Source organism: Choristoneura fumiferana, chromosome 15 (assembly GCF_025370935.1).
Source record: "Choristoneura fumiferana chromosome 15, NRCan_CFum_1, whole genome shotgun sequence".
Classification (NCBI taxonomy): domain Eukaryota; kingdom Metazoa; phylum Arthropoda; class Insecta; order Lepidoptera; family Tortricidae; genus Choristoneura; species Choristoneura fumiferana.
This window is the reverse complement of record NC_133486.1, coordinates 7315182-7340868: the sequence shown is the minus strand read 5'-3', so window position 1 is coordinate 7340868 and position 25687 is coordinate 7315182. Positions and strand designations below refer to the sequence as shown.

At 36.2% G+C, this 25687-nt stretch overlaps 1 protein-coding gene across 3 annotated transcripts in view; it reads right to left on the bottom strand.

Moving 5' to 3' along the window:
- The window catches only part of LOC141435754 (uncharacterized), a 130320-nt gene that overhangs the window by 73497 nt on the left and 31136 nt on the right, over positions 1 to 25687 (bottom strand). For all 3 annotated transcript variants that reach the window (XM_074098544.1, XM_074098545.1, XM_074098543.1), the window contains exons 9-11: positions 16477 to 16608; positions 15171 to 15659; positions 8431 to 8587 (exon numbers count right to left, since the gene is read on the bottom strand). In XM_074098544.1, the coding sequence (XP_073954645.1) occupies positions 8431 to 8587; positions 15171 to 15659; positions 16477 to 16608 (778 nt within the window). The remainder of the gene's footprint in view (positions 1 to 8430; positions 8588 to 15170; positions 15660 to 16476; positions 16609 to 25687) is intronic.

Below are 25687 nucleotides of genomic sequence, written 5' to 3'. Positions count from 1 at the left end.
TAAGACATTTTATCTTGATCCCGTGGGAATATGGAGATAAACAGTGTCCTATGTATGATGGTTTTTTTTTGGAGTGTTTGTTTTTTTTTATTTCAACTCCAAATTTGTTACTTTTGCCCAGCGGTAGTGTAGGGGTTATAGCACGCAGCACGGATTACTGAGGACCTGGGTTCGATTCCCAGCGCTGGTCTCTTTTTCTGGTTTTTCTGTGCATCCATGTCTCAGTTTTTATTTTCGATAGTGTCCTATGTGTTTATTTATTTATTTATTCATTTATAAGTCATGTTCATTACATTACATCGTGTTATTCCGGATGTCCGACTATCTACATAGGTACCAAATTTCACCTAAATCCGATTAGCCGTTGTAGCGTGAAACAACACATATACACGCACGCTTTTATAATATAAGTACCTACTTAGTATTATATTAGATAGAGGCACGAATTATCAGGTCGAACATTCTTGTCGTTAAATACACAAAGGTCGACAATTACAGATCGTACATTAACGCACTCTGTTTAGGTACAACTAGTTTCTTTTTTGATATAGCTATTTACTCGTTCGGAGTTAAGGGGTTTTCATCACGTTGCACGGTACTCTAATGACCGTGCGATGGTAATATTGCGCGTGAGGCAGCAATAAAAAACACGCTGTACTTTCAAATAGAGGCTACACGCTGTGTAAAATGCTGCTGACAATATGATGATGGTTTTTCATGGGAATTGTTAAAAACTGGTTTCAAAAGGGACATTCGCTTAGATCTTTGAGATTTTTCTGCACTTTTATTTGAATTGGGTTTTTTCTACCTACAAATACTGTACGAGTGTAATCTATTCTATACCAAATAAATAAAAACCGGTCAAGAGCGTGTCGGAGACTTACTACTTACGTACTTAGAGTTCTATAGCCATTAGGAAAAAAATAAGTAATATTTTTCTAAGGATTTCGTATTTTATACGGAATCTTCCAAGTTTAGGTATATTTTATACCTTAGGCTGCTATTTACTCTTAAACTAAGTACTAATAATTCTCAAGTAAACTTAGCCGTTATAATTTTCCTTGAAAGTTTGATATACTTATCGTGATTTTTTTCAAATTTTACACTATAGGGTTGGATGAGAAAAAAAATCACCCCCACTTTACGTCTATGGGAGGAAATTTTAGTTTTTTATTGTACCATTTTGTCGGCATAGTTTACATATATGTATATCCGTGCAAAATTACAGCTTTCTAGCATTGATAGTCCCTGAGCAAAGCCGCGGGCGGACGGACAGACAGACAGACATTGCGAAACTATAAGGGTTCCGTTTTTGCGATTTTGGCTCCGGAACCCTAAAAAGTAAACGTAGTGTATCATCGTTAGTCGAAATAGTCCACTGCTGAATTAAGGCTAAAGAATACAACAATCACGTAAGTCGGACGGACTCCTTTACCAGGTCGTCAGTTCACCTCAAGTAGGACCCACCAGGGCCGGGTTCAGGGCAGGACATCCGGGGACAACGGAAGGATCCAAATTTGGACGTTACAGCAACTTATTTTTTTTCTCACCCGTGTTTCGCCTGAGGCCCTCCACTCCTTCGTTGGCCCGAGACCTATATGCCTCTAAATCCGGGCCTACCCGTCGTCATCATCATCAGCCGGAAGACGTCTATTGCTGAACAAAAGCTCCCCCTAACAAATCAAGTCCTATTTCAAGTAACGTTCATTCTTGCACCATTTTACAGCCTCGCTTTGTATATGTACGGTCTAATCACATCTATCTCATTACGGCTATGTAATTGTGCCTTTAATTGCACTGTAGTGTAACGGGGTCAAGCATTCAAGTTCGGCACTACAGCTGATAAATGGTACTTGGACGATGTACTGGTACTTTCTGGATAATGCCTTGTATTGTGGAGAGCGTTACCTACATATTTCAAATTCTTAAGTCGTTAACAGCTGCCAAGTAGGTAACATAGTTTAAGTACTAGTTTTAGTCTTAGTTTTTAGGTGGTACATGGAGCCAAAATAAACCTTTCTTTCTTTCTTTCCAAGCTTCTTAAAACTCTGTGTTTATACGTTTGGCAAAAATCGGAAGTTAAAATATACATAGGTATAAGTTTTATTTCGATTTTATATTGCAAATGCAAAATTCTATGTATATAAATAAAAACCGCCCAAGTGCGAGTCGGACTGTTCGTACCATTATCATTATGTGCGACGGTTTCGTACCATTATCTATACAACATTAGAAATTAGCAAAAAACGGAAAAAAAAACAAGTTTCTTGTATGGGAGCCCCCTTAAATATTTATTTTATTTTAATTAAATTACATATTTTTAAATTGTTTATACAACTAAAGATTCTGATAATAGTTCAATCTTATTCTGTTTTTAGTATTTACTGTCATAGCGGCCACTGTAATGCACAATCTGTGACTATTATGACTCAAGAGATAGAGCCCTGTGACAGGCGGACAGACTGACAGACAGACAACGGAGTCTCAGTAATAGGGTTCCGTTAGCACCCTTTGGGTACGGAACCCTAAAAATGGGCTAAGAAGTTGCCACTGCCGCTTTCGTTAGATCAAAGTATTAAAATGACTAACGAACGATCGTTACAACTAACAATTAACTACCAACTTTCTACTCAAATTACCGCATAACTTTAACTAGGCTATGCTGGTATAGCATTAAACTGTAGTTTTGCTAAGTATGTAACGTGCTATCGTTAACCACTCATACCTAAATAAGTTTCTCCACAATATAGCGACTTTCTTACAACACACGTTTTGTGTTAAATACGCTTGTAAACTTTCACACAGTCATAACAATAAAAGATTTCTAAACGTCGGACCCTTTACTTTAGTAGTAAAAATATGAAACAGTAGCGTAGAGTAAACATTTCTTTAGGCAGCCCAAAGAGCGAGAAGTGGGAGAGTGGTATGTCACTAGTTTGAAAAAGCTCGTATCTCAAAATCGATAATTTTTCGTAGTGAACTCTATAAACATTATTTTCAAGGTCAATTTTGTTGGCGTACTGATCCGAGATTTTTTTCAAATAGTGACGGTATGTCTTCCGCTGCAACACTTCGTCATTCTTGTACAGTCACCTGCATTAATATCTGTCACAGCGGAGCGTGCAAAAATATCTGTCTCATCCTACCGGCCCAAGAAATAGAGTCAAATCAGGTACTTATGCACACTTTGTTGTGTCAGATATTGGTGCTGGTGACTTAAGCTTCATTAATTTGTCATTATTAGCGTCAAGTTAAAACTGTGGCAACCCGGTGAAAATCGATTTATCACCACGCCACGCCACTGCTACGAAATCTAAACAGAAGGTCCTTATTTATAATGACGATGAAGGTCCTTATGTATATTATTTGAGGGTTCTATATTGTTTGCCCGAATTTCATATGCCCGAATGTATCGTTTTCCAGAATTTTCATATGCCATAAAGTAATTTATTTCTGAAATAGTAATTTCTTCAGGGTTGGTATTAAACTAACCTAACCTAACCTACTGCATTATATATGATGACATTTAAAAAAATCCTGAAAACAGCATAGTTCTATATATTCTATGGCAAACGTTGGTATGGCCCGAATTTCAGGGCAAGTAAAGGTAATCGGGTTTTGAGACATAATGACTAAAATAAATCTTACAATTACTCTCGTTATTTATCTTTGTAGTAAATATTTTTAATATGTATGACGAAAATCGAGGCCTCAAATCGCTGGTCAAGAATGAAGCCACCAGTTTTTTTTTAATTTTCACGTTGAGCAATACAATCGAGTTTATATAAATAATTCTCGTTTCACCGCAAATTAGACCGTTTAACTGCTGCGTACTTATAACTAATAGGAACGCATTAAATGCGTTGCGTAAGCGCATAAGAAATACCAATCGCATCATGAACGATCAATCTGTATCAAGAAACGTGGCATGTCATGTCATTGGTCATTAAATGATGTAAAGAGTTAAAATAATTAAGTGGAAGAATGGTATATAGCTATGTAAACAATTTTTATGTAAGTAGGTACAATAAAAGCCAAAAGCTTTTTTACACGTCAACGGCAAAGCCCAAAATCAAGTAAAATCTCTGTGTATTTATAAGTGATATTGTATTGTATTGTATTGTATCAAGGGGATTTTAACAGTCTATGTAGGTATGTTTTGTATGTCTATTTACACCGCAGCAGATCTAGACTAAGTAGGTACAGTCAGACTAGTGTTCGATTATAAATTATAATAAATGAGGTATAAATCGATTTGTTATTAGGTTATATTTCATATGGAAAAGACCATTTAACTTTTTAATCGGATCTTATAGGTAGGTATATTATACAAAACTAGCTGTTGCCCGCGGCTTCGCTCGCGTTAAATTTGGGGTAACACAGATCATTTACTTTCTATGATCTTTATTTCCGTATTTTAATTGATTTTTCGGAGGATTATATTTGCAAATTTTTGAATTTAAAAAACAACCTAGATGATCATAATTCGTTAAACTTTGTACCCCTGTTTCACATCTTTAGGTCAGGGGTGTAATTTTAGAAAACCCACGTGCGTCTTTTGCCCGCGACTTCGTACCTACGCGGCATAGGATTGTTCCCGCGGGATAGGAATAAGTAAATTCAAGAGAAAACCACACTGTCCGCGATTGAATTGAAACAGGCTTCTATTATTTCGGGTATCGATTTTTAAAAAGCTTTTACTAATAGTTTTTTTTTAAATCCACTCTGTTTTTCCAGAGATTCCCCAAACAACCAAGAAGCAGAAAAAGTTAAATATTTCCTTTTCCCATGGGAATTTCGAAAAGTCCTTACTTAGTGCACTCCTATGATACTTTATCTACATGTGTGCCAAATTCAGGTCTGTCAGCCTGTCCTGTCACAGTATACTGTTTTACAGGTATTGATAAATTTTGTTACGTAATGAGTTGATTGGTTTGGTGTAGGTACTTAATGTGTCCTCCTAACCGTTAAGGAGTTATACCTTCCCTCATCAGCTCACCTGAATAACCAGAAAGAATACAACTAAAGGTCTACCTATACGTGCATATGATGTTTAAAGAAACTTCTTCTAACTCGTTACCTCTAACCGTTAAGGAGTTTAACCTTCCATCATCAGCTCATCAACATGAGATGATGTCAGTCAGACGCAAATACTTAAATAAATCGAGATAATTATATAAAAAAACGTTATGCGTGCCTACAAAATTTGAGGGTTGCCCTCGATTTCCCTGAGATTCCGTCATCAGATTCTGATTTGGTGACAATGGGGAGGAGTAGACTCAGGAGTAGATTTTATTTCGAATAAAAAATTATTTAAAAAATCGGTCCACAATTAAGCGAGAAATCGGTGAACAAACATAAATAAATATATATAGCGGAATGCATAACCTCCTCATTTTTTTGAAGTCGGTTAAAGAGCTTTTTGCAGCGTACGTGCAGTATATACATTTGAATTTTGAAATTTTAGCTTTCTACAACCACTAAAACGCAAAATCCTGTTTTTTTTCCGTTACCATAAGAATTTCGGGAAATGCTCTATTAATGCTCCCTTACAGTCTCCAAGGTACTTGCCAAGTTTCAGCTATCTACGACCAGTAAAAAAAAAATCCCGTTTTTCCCTGTTCTCGTGTGAATTTTGGACAGTCCTCTCTCAGTGCTCCTATACATTGTCGAATTTTAGCTTTCTACCAGTAAAACGAAAAGTCCCATTTTTTCCCTTTCCCGTGAGAATTTCGGCAAATTATCTCTTAATGGTTCCACAATAATACTAATGCTGTTTAATGTAAAATTGCAATAATACTAACGATAAACCCTGTTTTTTCCCGTTTACGTCAAAATTTTGGGAAATCCTTTTGTAGTGCTCCCCTACACTCCTCCCCAAGGAACCTAAATGCCAAATTTGAGTTTTCTACGATCAGTAAAACGAAAAATACCGTATTTTCCCGTTCCCGTTGGAATTTTGGAAAGTCCTTTCTTAACGCTCTTCTACAATCCCCAAGCAACCTACATGCCGAATTTCAGCTTTCTAGGACCATTAAAATGAAAGATCCTGTTTTTTTCCCTTTCCCGTGGGAATTTCGGAAAATTATTTCTTAATGGTTCTCTTCACTTCTCAAGCAACTTACATGCCAAGTTGCTGCCTTCTGCGATTAGTAAAACGAAAAATCCCATTTTCCCGTTCCCGTCAGAACTTCGGGAAATCCTTTTGTAGTGTTCCCCTACACTCCTCAAGGAACCTATATGCAAAATATTAGTTTTCTAGGACCAGTAAAATGAAAAATCGATCCCGCTAAACTGAATATAAATCCCGTTTTTTCCTTATCCCGTGGGAATTTCCCAAATTCCTTAAAACTGTTGTTTACTATTATAATCACCTACTTCTATGCTAAATTTGAAGAGTCTAGTAATTATAGTTCATAGAATTCAGTTAAACTGAATATATAAATCCCGTTTTTTCCTTATCCCTTGGGAATTTCCAAAAAACCTGAAATCTATGTTTTAATTAATGTAATACCTACTTGTGAATCAAATTTGAAGTTTAGTTAGTACAGTTACTGAGATAGGGTCACTCGGAATCGAATATATAAATCCCGTTTTTTCCCGTTACCGTTAGAATTTCCAAAAAATCCTTCCTTAGTGGATGCCTACATTGTATAAGGTATCTATGTACAAAATTTCAAGTCTCTAGGTCCAGTGGTTTGGGCTGTGCGTTGAAATATCAACGACTGATTTTCGATTGACTTTGTCACCACATTACCCCCTTTCAGGGGTTGAATTCTCAAAAAACCTGAAACACGTGTTTACTTATTTGTTGTTAAGAGTACTCCTGTGAAGTTTCGAATAAAATAGTCTAACTAATCTTGTTTCCCCATACTAACTTTGGACCCCCATTTCACCCCCTTAGAGGGTGAATTTTAAAAAATCCTTTCTTAGTGCACCCCTAGACCATAAAAGGAACCTACGTGCTAAATTTGAAATCCCTAGAACCAGCGGTTTGGGCTGTGCGTTGATACATCAGTCAATCACTTTTGCCTTTTATATATATAGATGAGGTTTTCCGATATGTTTTTACTTATTTAGGTTAATACTTATGTTTATCCCACTCCTATTTGTATCGTTCATCTTTTACGTTAGACGAAATAAAAGTTTTGCGTAATTTTCTTTTGTAAGTGGATTGCTCACTTCACATTCGCATAGTCTGTGATATAGGTAAAGCAAAAGCGCCCAAAAGTTTCAGCTTTTAAATGGAAACATGAAATCTATCCGAATCAGAGATTCAGTCGAACTTACCAAATATTGGTAAAATATTCCGTTGAATTTTCAGTCGGCGCTGTTTGTTTGCAGTCTGGCAACCCAGCGGTAGTAGCCATATTTACAGGGCAAATAGAAAAACAGAAAAATGTGGAAAAGCATGGATTTACGCCTCCCAGCGGGTAAATATTTTACGCGGTAGCGGCAGATATTAGGACACCCCGCGAACTATCATTGATTTTCGTTGTTTTGTATTTCAGGTGCACTTTTTTCGTGTTATGCCAAAACTAGGTGCACATGTTTTTCATTTAATAACAAGCAGCAGGAAAAAATACGATATCGAGACATAATTTTTAAATGTTGGGGCACAGAACGTGCGATTCTTTATTTCAAAGTCAAAGACTTCTTCACCTAAACTAAGAAACATAAGTAAGTGCAAGATTATTAAATAAATAATGTTACTATCGATAGTATTAGTTATTTATATACCTAGTTGAAAAAAGTATAACTAAGCAGCGCTAACTGCACACGTCGCGTGCCACTACGGTTACCACCATATGGAAAAATGAAATGTCCTGATAGAAATCCTGACGTCACCCTAAAAGTCCTGACATTTTTATGTAACAGATTTGGCGAAGCTTGAACGGCGCGCGGATAATTTATCCTAATATAAATCGTTTGAATTTTTTTATTGGTTTTGCTGATAATAATTTGTGACAATCTCCATCTATTCATCTATCAATCGGCACCTCTCCATTAGCTGCGCCATTAACTACCCCAATCAGAGGCTAAGGCTGGCAGTGACCCTCCAACCCTCTTCCCGTAATAAACGCCAAGGAGTTGGAACGTGCAGTCGGGTTTTTTAACCGGTGAGAATCCGGGACTGGCTCCACTGGGCCTCCCTTCCCGTCCATAATGATTTTTCCCGACTACACCGTCCTATAAAAACCCTCATATAAAAATTAAAAACTAAAATCAAGTAGGTAAACAAAAGCAAGGACTTTGGCTCTGAAGGCGCCTCAACACAAAAAACCGCTGGCGCTGACCGCAAGGCCCGAAGTAGGTTACGAAGTGCAAAATCCGAACTTCGTATCTTGCCGTCCTGCTGCCGCTGCTTATATTATTTAATACGAGAGTGAGAGAGTATGATACGAACTTCGATTTTCAAGGTCAACTTACCTGCGAAAGGCACGTCGCACACGTACTCCTCGACGCAGTTGTCGGTGTTGCCGCTGCGATCGGTGGCGCCACTGGCGACTGAAGCCACCGACATGGCGCGGAGGAGGTACTCTGTGTCAATCTGGCTGTCACGGAGCATTGAGCGGCGCTTGTACTCCTGTAGAAGAAAAGGGACTGATCATCGTCACGTACCTAGATATCCAAGTTGAACAAAAACCTCCCTCTTAATAAGACTTGCCACCTGCAACCAGTTGCCCGCAACTCTCAAGATGGCCTGCCACAATCCCCACGATTATCGGTTTTTCGAACAATTTGGTCAGCCCTTTGCTACTTCAACTTATAATTATTATTCTTCAAGCTATGTCGGTGACACTAGCTATCCCGTGGGAGCTATGCAATTGTCCGGTATAAAAGCTATCCTATGTCCTTCCCCGGGACTCAAGCTATCTGTATACCGAATTTCATCTAAATCGGTTCAGCGGTTTAGACGTGATGAAGTAACAAACAAAATAACAAACAGACTTACAAACTTTCGCATTTATAATACTTATAGTGGGAAAAGTGGGAACATGGAATTTTACCTAGTTGAAACGCCTGCTAAGTTGTAAAAGCAAAGCAGTATGTCATGAGAATGTTTTAATACGTACTTTTTATTATTTCCTTTCCTAGATTGTGCACTAACTCTCTACTCGTGACGACGGCCACTGTAATTTGGTCGAAACGTCGAGGTAAATATTACTCGTTTGTTTTAGCGTAATAAGACCTATTTGTGGTACTTTGACTATGAGTGCACTAGCAGTACAGAATTGCAACGCCATCTAGCGAGGATCTTACAGAACCGTATACCGGGTGGGCCCTGTAACAGGAGCAAAAAATTAAAACACAGGTTCTGCTACACAAATGGAACTAGGCAGGTACTTTAGTTCTGCAACTTTCAAAAATTAAGTAAGTAATTTTATCATTATGTTTATTCCAAACAAATTAAATGGTATTTTCAATGTACGGCATCCAATAGCCTAAATGACATCGCCTGTCACGTAATAAAAGGACGGATTTCGCAATACATTTCTTGTCCAATTAAACTTTAAACTATATTGAGATCATAATACAAGTTATTTTCAAAAGTTTTAGAACTAAATTAGCTCAAGATTAAGAGTGGAAGCTGTGGTTTAATTTTTTGCTCCTGTTACAGGGCCCACCTTGTATAGATCGAATTATTTATTTTTAAAGAAACACCAACTTTTTCGATAATGTTAAGTACAGAAAATAGGTCCCAAAACGATTTGTCCCATTAACCCCTACTTACCTAAAATCAACTTCATATTTTGTTTTGTTTTCACCTTGGTTTTCACTTTAATCTTCGTCGACCTCTCGGGGTCAAAATAGAGTAGTTTGGGCATCATTGACACAAAGGTTAGGCACGTTCATATCCGCAATCACCATATTATTATGACTGCGATTGCTTAAGGTTAGAATGGCCTCAGGTATTTCAGCTTTAACCTTTTATTAAAAGCTAAGCTCTAAAGCCTCATAGTCAGTTTTAAAGGTTTAGATTAGACAAAAATGGGGGTAAACAGGGGTCTGAGTCTGATTATCGTTTTTTTTATAAATTTAGGTGTCTGGTTCCTAATTCATATTTTCTACATAGAGGTATCAGAGTAAGGTAACGGCGCCTATTACCGGGGTATCGAAATCGACGGCCATCACCGCGGCAATTTAAAATACGCATTTTATAATCAAACCGATAGATTTCTTAAAAAAAAATATTTTACAAGATAAAAGCTTATTTAGTCGACTCACGGATCTATGAGCGCTAGTGTATGTGAATGAATCAAAGATCTCGCAATTCTTGATTTTCCGAAATGGCACCGACGGAAGAGGATTTGCCATACTAACGCGTGACACCACATACAAGCAGACTCGAATCTTATTTAGTGTTTTACAAAATAGTTATGGCAATTGAACTAATGTTATGGTTTTTAAATGGCTTTTTATAGTTTTTTGTACGAGTTCTGAATACTTTTTGTGTATTTTTTGGCCCGGAAATACGATTAAAATGGAAAATAAAATACAGCGGTGATAGGCGCCATTTTTAACTATGGATTGTAATACCGTGGTACACCACGGTAATACTTAAAGTGGTGATTTTGGTTTTTCATGCTTTATTTCTGGTATAAATTATCGTTTATATAATTTGTTACAGTTATTCCAATCTTGATCTATTCACGCTTTTAAAAAACTATTTCCGTGGTATGAAAAGTATTAACAAACTCTTAATTTTTAGCAAAAACTTCAATACTGAATTTGTAGTTTCTATAGAAACCGTTATTTTGCCAAGTTGTTTAAATAATGCGATGAAATTTTATATTTACTTACCAGTTATGTAATTTTGGTTACATGCCAAGGATGTAATAAGTATTTTTGATTTGTAATGCAAACACAACTCTATCCTATTGTTTTTATGGGTCGGAATTAGATTTTACAATACTCCAAATTAAGCCAATTAACGATGGTATGATCGCATAACCCTCGGTAATAGAATGTATGGGAATCTATTACCGACCCATTCAATTGTCTTTGGGTCGGTAATAGGTTCTAAAAGAAGTACCTATTACCGAGTGACATTTTATTTTTCTGTTAAAATAATTCACATTTAGGGTACCGTAAGTGCAGATTTTTTTGATAAAGTTGTGACTTTTACTCAGCATGCCATACATAAAACTATTACTGGTGACATAAGCATAAAAAAATTCAGTGGGCTGGATACACTATTCGAATCATACCTTAGTTTTTAATTTAATTTTCTCAAAAAAAAATTGGTGTACAATATAATATACAGAACCAAAGCCATTACCTTTTTTTAATCCCTCGGTATTAAGCTCCAAATCATGAGTCGGGTTCCTTTTACCGATGGTAAAAAATTGCTGTTTTTTATACCCTCGGTAATAGAAGCTCAATTCGCGGTAATAGGATCACATCCTGTCCATTACCACGGTAATAGAAGATTTGGGTATTTTGATTTCAATAATTATTTTAACAAATACTAATAACTAAAACGAGCCCAAAAAGTTACGACACTGAAAGTTCAATAACCGCTCTTAAATAAAAAAAATATTCTCATTTGTTAAGGAGCTTTGATACCCTTAATTTTTGGGACTCATTTGAAAACTTCCTTAAGTACCACGGTAATAGGCGCCGTTACCTTAATTCGTCTCATTCGTTTTTCGTCTCTCATTCTTTATTCGTCGTGTTCGCTATCTGTCCCAAAAACATAGCCCTAGAAGACCGTAACGAAAAATGAATAAGACTTATTAAGAATAGAGACAATTTACAGAATTGAACTTAAGAAGATAGGACATTTTAAACTTTCGTGATTCTCACTCATAGTCAACCCCCCCACACTTCAGTCTACTCGTGAGCACGGCAACTGTAACGTTGCCGAAACGTCGAGGTAAATACTTGTGTAAAAATAGCGTCCCGTATATGGTATTTTGACTTTAAGAAGATAGGGATAGATAGCGAACAAGATGAATAAAGAATGAGTGACGAATACAGAATGAGACGAAATAAGAGTTAAAACGAATTACTCCGATACCATGCTAGAGGTGTATCTTGTATACTTTCTTGTAGCTGTAATTCAACTGCCACATGACGCTTATTTAAAACATTGCCGTCTTTATTTTCCCAGGCGTTACATAAACTTTATATTTTATAAACATTCAGTACGCTCGGTCTTTACCCCACGTTCATAAGTATGGCTTCTGTTAACTGGGAATTCTTGTTATTATCTGGCCCTCTGTCGGCTCCTTGGCCAGACAAGGACAAACCCTATTTTTTATGACGTCTTTGCTCAAGCGCTGGGACAGAATGGGCTAACAATCATAATAATAATGTCTGTAGCTTTTTTATGAATAAGGCGGTTGCTACACTAATTTTTTAGCAATAATAATAATAAAGTAAACAATCTTTGCTGTTTTTTAAAAAAACCTTTTCCATGCCCCGCGAATTTAGGTACATTACCACAAAATGAATCAATTAGTTTTATATTGTTTACCTATGAGGGATTAATGTTATAACGAATAATATTTTCAACGACTTCAAAAAGTGTTGTACCATGTTTACATTATTTTAGCAAGGTCTAATATTTGTATACATTTACGTTGACACTATGCACTATGACTGAAAAAGGGTTAAAAGTAAATGACCTGTACATAATAACAATATATCAAAATGTTATGCAATAGTCAGAACCCTTGCTGTCACTTCTTTTGCAGAAGTATTTTCCGATGAAATACATGTCAAGATTGTTTAAGTACATGTAAGATTGTTTTGCTAAAAAAAACAACGTTCATTAAGTATATCAAATTGATTTGATGATGTTACAATACTGCTGTTGATTAAAACTAGTCTATACTTAATTAAAAAACGATCAAAATACTTACACGAATAAACTGTGCTCCATAAAAGTGCGGGTACGTAGCTTTCAGCAAACTTAATAAAATAAAACAAGACATAAATGATAAAGTAATTTATTAAAATAGCAACTAAATAAAAATAATACATCAAGACCAAGCTTTAAAAATTAACAAAATAAACAATCATTAAAACGGAACATAAATTCCACGGCTAAAAAAATTAATATCTTTTGAAATAAATTTTAGTAAGTAGTATCCCTACCCTTATTTCAGTCTAAGTTTCATTTTTACAAATTAGATTTTTTCTTCATAAAATTCGAAAGTTTATAAAAATAGGATATTATACGCATGGTAAATCTATTTAACTATTCAATATACTGTCATGACGGTAATTGTAAAATCTTACAAAGATAACCATTAAGTCGTTTAGGTCAAAATGGGTTATAATGAAAAAGAAAATGCATAACTTATTTGTACAATATCACCATCCTTCTCAATGCACAATCGATTCAATCGTGTAACCAGAGGCCATATCGTCTAACGTACTGAGGTTCGCAATCGCATTCACCATCTCTTTCTACCCTCATCTTATACCGTGCGACAGAAAGAAGTGGTGAAAACGATTATGATTCCAAGTGTGTTATACAATAAGACCTCTTGCCACATTAGGGTCACATGAGAACTTTGAGTACTCCATTTGGCTTGACTCATTTGATGACATGATGGGTGTAAATTGACCCTAACTTCACAAGGAAAATCAGGCACTAGTCCCACCGGTGGCAAGTGAAAAAATTTACATAATTACAGTCAGCATCAAAAGTAGCTGGTTACTTTTTTACTCTGTCACATTAACACATTTGTCAATCTTGTATGGCGCTAAGTACGTGGCTGTGAAACGACAAAGTACAAAAGTAACCAGCTACTTTTGATGCTGACTGTACTACAAAACACTCATCTGGCTACTCGCCGGCGGTGGATCTAGTACATCATTGTGACGATAAAGCTCGGTTTCCACCGCGAGCGGAGCAGACTCATTAACGACTTAGTTTAACGTAGGTATGTACAATGATCGGCTGCATGAAAGTACTTACACCGAACCTCTATGAAGTCGGTCGATGTAAGTTAAACTAAGTATTAATGAGTCCGCTCTGCTCGCGGTGGAAACCGGGCTTTACTGTGAGAGCATTCTGCAGTGGATTACGAATCACAATGGTTGGACTGTATAACGCGACGAAAATATTTGTGCATCTGAATATTTATATTTATAACGTGAAATTGATATTGTAGCACACGTTATTTTATGTAGGTATAGTTCGTTCTTTCTACGCTTTGATTTCTTTCTAGTATCCGTTAATATGACACAGAGAGAAAATGATTAGGTTATTTTACTGACTTCAGGTTGGCCAAAGGGTTGCAATGTCAATCAATAACTGTTATTTTATGCAGAAAGTTTTGGATCAATAATACTTATAGGTACATTCAATTATATGACGGTTTTGATAAATCACTATCTTTAACATTAACAATAAAGCTATTCCTACAAAATATAGCACCTTAAGGAATACTTTTCATACTTCTATTTACAGAGATAACATTTATTGTAAAGCAGCACCCGAGATATAATACAGTTAAAGGATATTGTCTTTTTTGTGAAGCTAAAATTTACAATCTTACAAGACTCAAATGAGATTTTTTCAACAGAAGTTAATATGTTTCATCCCAATCACTATTGCCACTTCATCTTGTATAGATTGTTCCTTGCAACTTCGCAAAATGGATTCTAGATACATATTCAAAAATAGTACCTACCAAAAGTGTAAATAAATGCATGAATTGCAAAAATTATATCATCTATGGTTTAACACGTCTCCCTGAGATTTTTTTCTAATTCTTATTTCTTCTACAACCTCCATAATAAGCTGAAATTGTTGAAAAATATTTGTCAAATTTGTCCTCCTAGTTTCAATTAAACGCGTCCAATTAAATGTAACATGTCAGAAATTATATCATGCTAATAACATGCATTGAAAAAAAGTTCCCTGTCCGTAAATTTAACTGCTGCACTAAGAGACATCAATTAATTATAATAGATATCAAACTAGCACTGTAAAAATGTTAAATCGTCGCTATTTGACTATTGAATATTAATAGACATCTCTAAAAGGAGCTTTAAGTCCCTAACGAAACGAAGTTAAAATTGTGCATTGCACTACAAAAAATACAGTACTTTTTCTACAAGTAAAGAAAATAACTTAAATAATAAGCACCGTGCCTAAATAGCATCTGGACTAAAATTCTAAGTAGGTACATTCAATCAGGACTAACCTGGCTTAACGGTCTGATCCTTTCATGTATGCTGTTCTCCGCTTGCCTAGGAGTTGGTGGCGGATGGTCAGGAGTAGGAGGTTGCTCGTAGTGCGTAGGAGACAAAGGTATGTCTGTCCGCTGCCCATCGTAATATCTCTCGCAATCACTAGGACTATTCATCGACTGATCATCCAAAAGACTTTCCAACGAAGACCTATCTTGGTTCGAGTATTTTCTCACTCTATCCTCCATCCTCGGTTCGTGGTTCTCTTGTGTAGGGCCAATGTTTCTCCTAAGTTTCCTTCTTGGATTTTGTTCTTTTATGACGACGTTTTCATACATAGCAGTGATGGCGACTGGTTGTGAGCGGAGTTTGAGGCTGGGGCGAGGGTTGGGAACCGGAGCCACTCGTGGGGAATTGTGGTTCTCCTCAAATTCAGAGAAAGACAGTTTACCATCAACGTATTGGTCGACTGATCGACCGTGTTTGAGGTAATGTTTAGAGCCCTGTAACAAAAGAGAACCCTTGTTAGAAAAACGACGTTGTTACAATTTATTTTATTATCATGGTGATGAAATGCAATGCTAGTATAACATGTATCCACGGTCTACAATAAAAATAATTGACTTTGACTACAATGTCCATTAAGAGGTTACATGTCCGTGACCCATACTTTCAATTGAAAGCTATACAAAAACCGTTTACTATTGGATACGTTGAAGTGGTACGCATACTGAGCTCTGCAGTAAAAGGTATGGATTTAATGTAACAGATCACAAATTCATGCATTAATAACTTAGGTACAGGCTTTGACTACTTTTAAACAGATGATACCGATGGATGTAGAAGACATGCAACCGTTCGACATAGAAAAGTTTGGAGAAGACCTGTGTTTAGCAGTACATGTCCTTGGGATAAGAAGATTAAGAGAGTACAGTACAGTGGTAGAAAATTTTCTGTGACCCTGCATCGGCTCGTCACAGACAATGCACTGTATGCGAGGTTAGGTATGTAGGTTTTCCGTGACGTTGCCAGACCGGTACTTATAGGTGGCGGTACGCCTCGTTGCTAGATTGATGATATGATGATGTTTATTCTTTTCTAATTCATCTGCTTACTGTGGATACTCGTATTAGAACGGGGTACAAATTCCTATGGAGTTGTGATTGCTGAAAGCAATTGGTGTGTCTGTGTCGGGTTACGGTCGGTACGGTATGGTGCAGTAAACGAAAACCTTCAGAGGGGTAGAATTTTACTTGCTCGCTAAGCTGTGTCTTTTTCTCTCTGGTCGGATAGGGAGGGAACTGTTGGTACTACTCTTACCTGTATTTCATCCAAATCGTCTTGACTCCTCGCATGCGGCCGCAATTCGTAGCTGTATCCAGAGGAAGGGGAGTTGGCATGCGTAGGAGACACTGATAGGTTTCTTCGGGGAGGTTTCTTAGGCGGGGTGGGCTGTAGACAAGGAGAAACTATATTAGATAGTGTGAAAAATCGGGTATAATTCATAAAATAGACGGATTAAATAAATAAAAATAGACATCAATTAAACAGAACAGGGTACATTGACACAATACAGGGTAGGTAAGCAACAGGCGGCCTTGACGCAAGGGTGATCTCCTCTGGGTGCAATGTAAATGGAACAGCTGCAAGATCCAAAATATGATGCTGCTAAGAATAAACATGAAGCCGCTGGCATACGACTGGTCTACTTGAAATTTGCAGTTCAGTAGATTGTTTTGAGAAGACACCGGTATCTTAGTGAAACATCTGTAGGTATATACTATATTGTTAGTCTAAGCGCTAACTGCCTTTAATAGGCCAATTCTTTGATTGGGAGGCCTGGTTCCGGCCATGCATATTTTAATAGTATGAAGTTTCATACAAATAATAATGAACTGATCGAGTAGAGGCAGTGCCGATCTCTTTTCGAGTTGTCAAAGTCAAAGTCAAAGTATTTTATTTGTTAAACATAGATATAACTGTATACAGTGCTAAAAGAAAATATTATAGTCTCACCATGTTTTGCCAATTGGCGTACAAAAATAAATTAAAATGAGAGAGAGATTAAAAGAACAAATTATCAGATAAAAAAAAACATTATTAAATTGAAATTAATTACGACTTTAAGGGGCTGTTTCACCATCCATTGATTACCTAGTGTTAACTGGCGGTTAGGTGTGATGCCGTCTCTATTTGTTTTGTTGGAATAGACGGAGACGGCATCCCATTTAACCGTCGGTTAACGCTAATCAATGGATCGTGAAACAGCCCCTAACTGTGACATTTCTAATAGACCCATCACACTTTCACCATATTTTTTCACATAGGTATTAAAAGTATCTATCATATTTATCTCTACATGGACGATCTAGCTATACTAAATTCCTTAAATTAAAGTATGAAGACAGCTTTGTTTTCGGAGCCTACGCTCATTAAATTGTATGAAAGAATTAAGGTAAACGTCCTATAAAATGGGGTCTTATTCCGAGATCGTTGTCATCGCGAAACCGCAATTGAGTAATAGAGTATTTGAATAGACGCTGGTGACGTAGGGTCCAAATTATAGAAGTTCTGATGGATTAGGAAAAACCACTTTTACATTCAACGTTCAACGGAACATACCTACATACATATATATCCTATAATACTACAAGAGGTAAACTTTGTTTTGTAAAAAAATAATACACCAATAGAATGCTCAATTCTTCCTGATTAATTAGGTAAAGGCTACATCCCAGGAAAGTGTAAAATTTCCGAACGCAGACAAAACTCCGCACAAAGAGCAAATCAATACTTAATGAAATACAATACTTAATAAAATATTTCATTTCATTTTCATTTCATTTCAATATATCTATACTAAGACAATTTTATATAAGACATGTGTAGGTACTGTAGCATTACAACGCTGCATGAGTATTTCAAAATGCAAACTTTTTGGTCAGTTACCATGTGCTTTAAGTCACGCTTTACTGGCCGATTTTTCCTGGCTGCTGACGCGATTGTTTAACGTGTTCGGGCTAAAAGTTTGCATTTTGAAATATTCATGCAGCGTTGAAATGCTGCAGTACCTATCAAAACATGACTCTTAAGAAAAGACAAACCCGTAGGCAGAATTACCGACAAGATGGTGGTAGCAATTCGTATGCAATGTCCTACCACCCGCAAATAAATGTTCATATTCAGCAAAAATAAGAGTTCTGACGACTGTCTTACTGAAACTATCCAAAGTTTTGGACATAAAAAGATAAACTTTTGCAAAGACATAGAAAATGAATAAAACTGGGTTATTTCAACCGAAGCAACAGGAAGTATAGGTTTGGGGGAGTTATATGTCCAACAGTTGTCGTCCTACGGCTGACATGATGATGATGATGAAGATAATTTCAATCCTCTAGGCTCTAGGATTATATTGATCATGTAAGAGAAATGCAAACACCAAAAACAAGCGTAGATGTCGACCCATTTTAAAATAAAATCAAACAGCCTATCACTTGCGGCACAGCCGCACAGAGTGAGCAAGTAATTCAATAGAGAAGCGCGGATGAGGCGTAAATTGGCAGCAGCCGGTCAGTGAATGGGCCTGCATAGAAGGCTGTTAGGCCGCTAAACGAGATTCGGAGCTAAATGGGGATGCTCGGACGATAATGACGATGTAGAGTTTATCTGAGACGACTGAGACCAAATATATAAATAGGTAAATAAAAGCTTGTAAAAATTATAAATGTTGCTGGTAGTAGGACTTGTAAGTTCCGTCTGGGTCACTATACCTAGACTAGGTAGAACTCTGTCGCAGGGACGCTCTGCTGCCTTTTTAAAGATTTTTTGATAAATGCGGCAAATGACTGCAACAGCCTTCTACCGAGCGTCACATACAAACTTGTGAAGGAACTACCAACACCTTAATCTTGCGCTAATCTCGCAGTGCTAACGCTAATACGTTGTGGAGCGGAGAAGAAAGCAGAATGAAGAGCGGTTACCTGAATCCGATCCGATCATAGTAAGTGGTGCGGTGTAGTCGTAGAACGACACGAATAAAAAAGGCCATCGGGCCACAAGCACGCGAACATGTCCGTACTATCTAGCACTTAACGCCAGTGAATAACAGGAAAATGAATAGCTACTGTTACTTTGATGACGCTGTGCCCTGTGAGCATGGTTTCTAGACAATGGTTTAGTCGACAACAAAGCCAATAGGTAATTTCAAACAACTTAATAGACGTATTAGACACACATAGATAATATTCATTTATGTGGAAGCGGTAGGTGGTGAGCTTTTCCATGAAATAAGAGCCGCAATCTCTGTTAATTCTCTAAGATCTGGATCTCCACGATACAGGCTATGCCTAGTGTGGGGATCACTGCTTCTCTTGTATTGTTGAATTTATTTTTATGGTCAATAAATACCTTTATTATTATTAATTAACATACAGGGGTGTTAAGTCAAATACTTCGGAAAATTTTGAAGACTAAGTTGTCACATTTGAACAGAAGCTACTTTATTTCCATAAAACACAATATTAATTTAATCCCACATTGTTTCCAAAAAACTTAAATTAACTACCACATCAAGTCCTTCTAAGAATCGCACGCATTAAGAACAAAGTAGATCAAAGGACTACTTATAAATCAGTGCGTGCGCGCCTGGAACTCGTGGAGCCAAGACACCATTGATATTGTTTAGCCCTATTAACCATAGCGAATTAGATTTACAACGATAGGCGGAAGATTATAAATTATATGTGGCCTGAGCTGATGAGGATAAAGTGGTTTTAACACAGAAATAAAAATAAGAGGAATAAAAATATTATCGTGTGTATATATATAGGTACTTTGCACAATTGTTGCGACTATTTCACCTCTCCCGCTATGAATGAGCACACTTTTTTTGTATTTTCATTGATTTTCGTAGATTATTGTACTCACCAATGCAATATAACCCTTTTTGAACCACCATTTTTCCAATAGCCCATTTTTTTCGAGTATTTACTTCGTTGCTGGCTAATTCGATAAACATGGATTTTTAACGAGTGGCCGCGTTGTTAACTGGCATGACATTTCTATTCCTCTTAATACCTAGTCCTGTGAACTTTAATACCCCAGTCACCTAACATCTTCGCTCTAAGTAAAATCAACATTAATTCAAATAAGCATTTTTTGCATTTAAAATTAAGTCAGGTAATTTGCAAATATATTCTTCAATAATTCACCAAAATTTATCACCGCGACGGTAAAATTTTATAAAAAATAATCTTTATTAATTCTTTTAAAATCAGGCGAAATTGCTATAAGCCTATTTACTTTATAATTTACTAGTTTTATTTATGTTCTTTGTAACACATGAGAAATCCAAAGGAACTTTAAAAAAGGCTTCATATTTAAAAAAAATAAAGTTAATTACGATAGTGGCACAAAAGGTTAGTATAGTTAAGGTTTAGGTATGTCTTTTTAACGTGCTTTGAGACTTTTTGTACTTATTTTTGCTGCTAATGTTACATCGGTTTAACAAAATACGTAAGTAATTTCCAATCATATTTATTGTTGGATTTTAAATGATAATTATTTAAAATCCAATTTCTTGATAATATGTGACTTAAAAAAATCTTATTTTATTTTTTTCCTAATAGAAATTAGACCTATTACGAAATAATCCCTTGTGTTTTTTTTCTAATTTCCTGTTAGATTATATTGGTCCTGTTGATAGCTTGCGGGTCTAAAAACTGAATTATTCAAACATATTTTGACAGTAAATTTACTAATAAAATTTTGCTCAAAAAAAACCTATTTGAGGGTACATTTTGTTTACCATCTTCCGGAACCAAATTTTGGTTCGAAAATATAGGTTCTTAAAATTAACACATAAAAGCCGTATACCAAAAATTCGCCTTATATCGAATTATTTCCAAAAAAAACTGTAGAATGACCAGGCTAAAGTCGAATCATTTTGTGTTGATGAACTCTGGCCGCTGACAATTGGCTGGCGTTTGATTTCGAACCGTGGAGTCTTTTTGTTACGGTTGATGGATCAGTGTAGGTACTTATGATATGCCATTTAGCACCAATAACATTTTAACTGAGCTAAAGTACATTGAAACTTGGAAATATTAATGTATTAGCTATTCCACGCAACTTCGACAACGAACCATGCATTTTTCCTGGATTAAAAGCATCGTATATGTTGGCGACAAATTATCCTCTATCTGACTGACAGAGCAAGAAGTCAGTTGCTCTGTCAAATCGATTGCGCATACTTTGTATCCCTGATTTCCTTCTTAAATTGTTGTTCGACTTTTTTCTAAATCTATGCCTTTTATTTAAATCGTCCACTCTGTTATATTATTACAAGATATCCATGTGTTCAACCAAATTTGTTCAGCAGTTTTAACGTGATAGAGTAACAAACTCCGACACACCCATCCTCACAGTAAGATATATTGAAGGGACTGGGTAGGTAGAGCCTAGTTTTATAGTGATACTAGCTTTTTCCCGCGGCTTCGCCCGCGTGGAATTCGGTTAACGCGCGTTGTTCCCTCGGGAAATGTGCAATTTTCCGGGATAAAAAGTAGCTTATGTCACTCTCTGGCCCATAAACTATCTCTATGCCAAAACTCACGTCGATCCGTCGCTCCGTTTCGACGTGAAAGACGGACAAACATACAAACACACACACTTTCGCATTTATAATATTAGTATGGACTAGCTTGCGAACTGTTTGATACTTTATCTCTTGTCTCTACTTGTATCTCTTTCACAACAAACTATTTCGAAAGAGAGGCATATAGCATTAAACGCACCAGTGCACCTGAGCCCCTCAGGTGCGTTCAAAGACGACACAATATTGGGTAAGTACGTAAACAATTCCGACCTACTGGCCGCCATATTTCAGGAAGATTTCAGGCGAATTACAAACACAGCCACATGTTTTGTGTTGCAAGAAGCAACCCAATAATGTGATGTGCACACATGTAATTACTGCCGATGTCGGCGGAAGTACAATTAATGTGTTGCAAGATTAGTCAAAAGTTTTGATGGGCAGTGTTGCCGTTTAATCTAATTTTAGCACAACATTGTCATTCATATTCCGACCTACATTTTGATGTTAATTGAAAAAATGCCGTATTAACTGAATATGAATTATATTTTTCCAGAACCGGGACACGAACAAGCAACCGTTTCATTAAAACGAAGTTTGAGCACAAAACAAATAATATTCCATGTTCAAAAATTAACGAAAATTGATAACGACGAAAAGAGATAGTAGAGTTGGAAATAACAAGCCAAAAACCGGTTCGACGACGTCACGCTAAAAACAAAATGAACTAGTTAGGTAAATTTATTTTTACTAAACTCCCCATTCAGTTATCCCGTTGAAAGAAAAATTTGGCAACACGCTCATGATGCTTTAGCTAACAAACAAGAATACCCCTTACGACTCTAGCAATAAAAGCGCACAGTGGCCCCTTATTCACAGGGTGTTCTTGTTCTTGCAAAACGAGAAAGTATTTGTAAACTGGCGAGCGGCCAAACGTCAGTTCATATGCTATTTCCGTGGATTCCAAACGTTTAGCGACGTCAAAGAGTAAAAGCGAAATAGTTACACTCTTTTATGAAATGAATAAGACGGTTGTAACTGACAGCTATTAAGGTTGCATTTATTTTGCTAATTTGATAAAAAAATATTCCAAAGGCACAAAATGGATAATTAAGGCATAAAAATAGTTCCATATTATTTTTACTCGTAGGTAGCTGTTAAAAAAGAATAAGTAAATGAGTATGTTTGGATAATGTCACACTCATCTCAATTCAAAGGCAATATGATGCCACTATGCAACGTCATGAAAGCGAATTTGTAGCGTGTGCGCTCAAAATATTCATGATAGTTAGTTAATCATATAGCTTACGCTCGATAATTATAGCATTTTCCAACATAGTACACTCATGATAGTATGGAATTAGATATGCATTCCAGTTGCGAACTGCACGGTATAATTTGTAGATAGATTAGTGTGAATAACAATTATTTTTATCGTTCCATTTACATGCTTTACCTTCTTTACACTTCTTTGCAAATTCTGTACTTAAAATTTAGCCCTGTTGGTTGGTTGGATGTTACTTCAAATTGAAATAACTACTAAGCCAAAACTAAAGCAGAAAAACGCAATAATAACTAATCTGAAAAAAATAATAATAACATGGCCGAGCTTTACATTATCCCATGATGCAAATTTTCTTGTCATGTAAACGGTTTTATCATAGATTTTTTTTGTGACTAACTTTTATTTTTTTAACAGAAGGAGTCTCGGCTGTAATTTTTTTTTGCGTTGTTACGTAAATACTCGGAAGTACTACGTGTACCATCTCTACTATTCCTTGATTGATCTTTGACACACGCGGTATTAGTTTGACGCGATCGCGTAGTAAAATTACGAAACCACGAAATTGGGTGGATGGGGGCCATGACCTACTTGTTGCCATAAAACTAACACATGAATATTGGTGGGTTTGGCAATTATTTAGGGAAGAGTAAACGTTGAATTAAAATAACAAGATAATACAATACAATTGTAAACAACATAATAGTTGAATATTGTAAGTAATGAACAAAATAAGTAAACAAACACAATTGACAAATATTACACAACATAAAGACTTATGAGAAAACATTAAAGACATTTTATTTTTAAAAACTATTCAAAGGCTGGGGCAGGCATGTGGGCTGCTGGTCTTGGTCTGTCTTTGTTTACTTATTTTGTACAATAAAGAGTTTGCAATTATTTTATTGGTTGTAAGTACCTAATGAACGATAGCTGCAATAATAAACTGCGCAAAATATTATTTTTATAAAAAAAATTACAGCAAATCAGCCGCAATATTAATCACAAGGTCATAAGTGTAATTACTTAGTAGAACTTACATTAATTTTCATAAGAGCAATCCTCACTCATTATCACTACCACAACACACACAAAAACATCCACATTCACACTAAACTAAAACCAAAGCAAATCCAGGATGTCTACCACACATTCCAATTAACGAACTCCACCGTTTTCAATAATAGAATACGATCGAAAACGAAATCGCGAAACGCTAATTTCGAACACAAAATTAGCAAACACTACAAGTTTTCGATACCGAATCGACTACGATCGAAAAGTAAATCGCGAGACGCAAGCGTCGGCCGCCCGCTACCGCGCTACTGTACCAAATTCTCACGACGCCCGCGCAAGTGGGATAAGACGGGGCTAATTAGGGATCCATGATAATATCACTTTTAATAATACTTCTGTTCATAATTCGAATTTCTTTTTTGATATTCCTGGTCGTGTATTCAATAGGATTTAGTGATCAGTTACAGACATTTATTACAGGCCGCTTCCAACCGAAGCGACTGGTGGTAGGTATATGGGGGAGGCCTACGAGTATGTCCAACAGTGGACATCCTACGTCTGATATAATCATGATGATTGTTACCTAAGGGACTGTTTCACACGCCCTGTTAGGTTACTGACACCTTAAGAGTTAGATTACTGTGTTCCCTCTCTATTTATTTTTTAGGAACTTCAGAACAGGTTTTTAATATAACGGAACATTTTCTAAACTATTCTGGTTAATTATTGACGTCTTGAAAATAGAGTAATTTCATAACCTCAAATTATTAAAAACGATCAAATATTATTGAATTTATATTAATTATCGCTTGCACCCGCGGTTTCGCCTTCATTGCGAAACTCCCTATCTTGTGGGGATTCCCGATATCATTCCTTGTTTATATCATTAAAGGATCATCAAGAACATCAGCCTTCTGGGTCTTATAATTTTGGCTGGCGTTAAGTCAGTCAGTAGGTTTTCTTTTTTTAATATAGAAAGAGAAAGACGATGGAAATAAAAACTAAATGAAATTAGCTTTGACTCTTTACTTTCTTTCTGTATTCTGTTCTAATGTCTACTACCTACCTTACAGAGTTAAACATCTTCACGATTATTTTAACGATATTTTTCGCTGTTTTGTAATAAAAAGGAGTCACTTTTATTTTCATGAATTAAAGACAAACACACACAAACACAACAAACAAACTGACAGTTTTTTTTAGTAACTGACTTCTACACGATGAAATTTTAAACGTGTTACAAAATGGTTTGAAACTCAGTTAATAATAAATATACTGCATTAACTTTTTTGTTGAAATTAGTCTGATGAATTTGCGGTTTTCATACATTGTTCAAATTAAATCACGATTTGGGAATTGCTTATTTTATCAGACTTATTTCAACAAATGAGTATATTATACTGTGCAACCTTAACTTAGCTTAAAACACTAATTTGTATCACATTCAAAATTTCACCCTGTAGGTAGGTATATAAGAAATTATTTAAAATTCAGAAAATTCTTTATGGGTAATAACTATTATGTCCGCCTTTGTACAAGTATCTCAAAGTTTTTGTACAATAAAGAGTAGATAGGTACATTAACATTATGGTACAGTCGCCATCTGTTGTGTTTCGGCGTGGAGAGTAAGACAGCCGGTG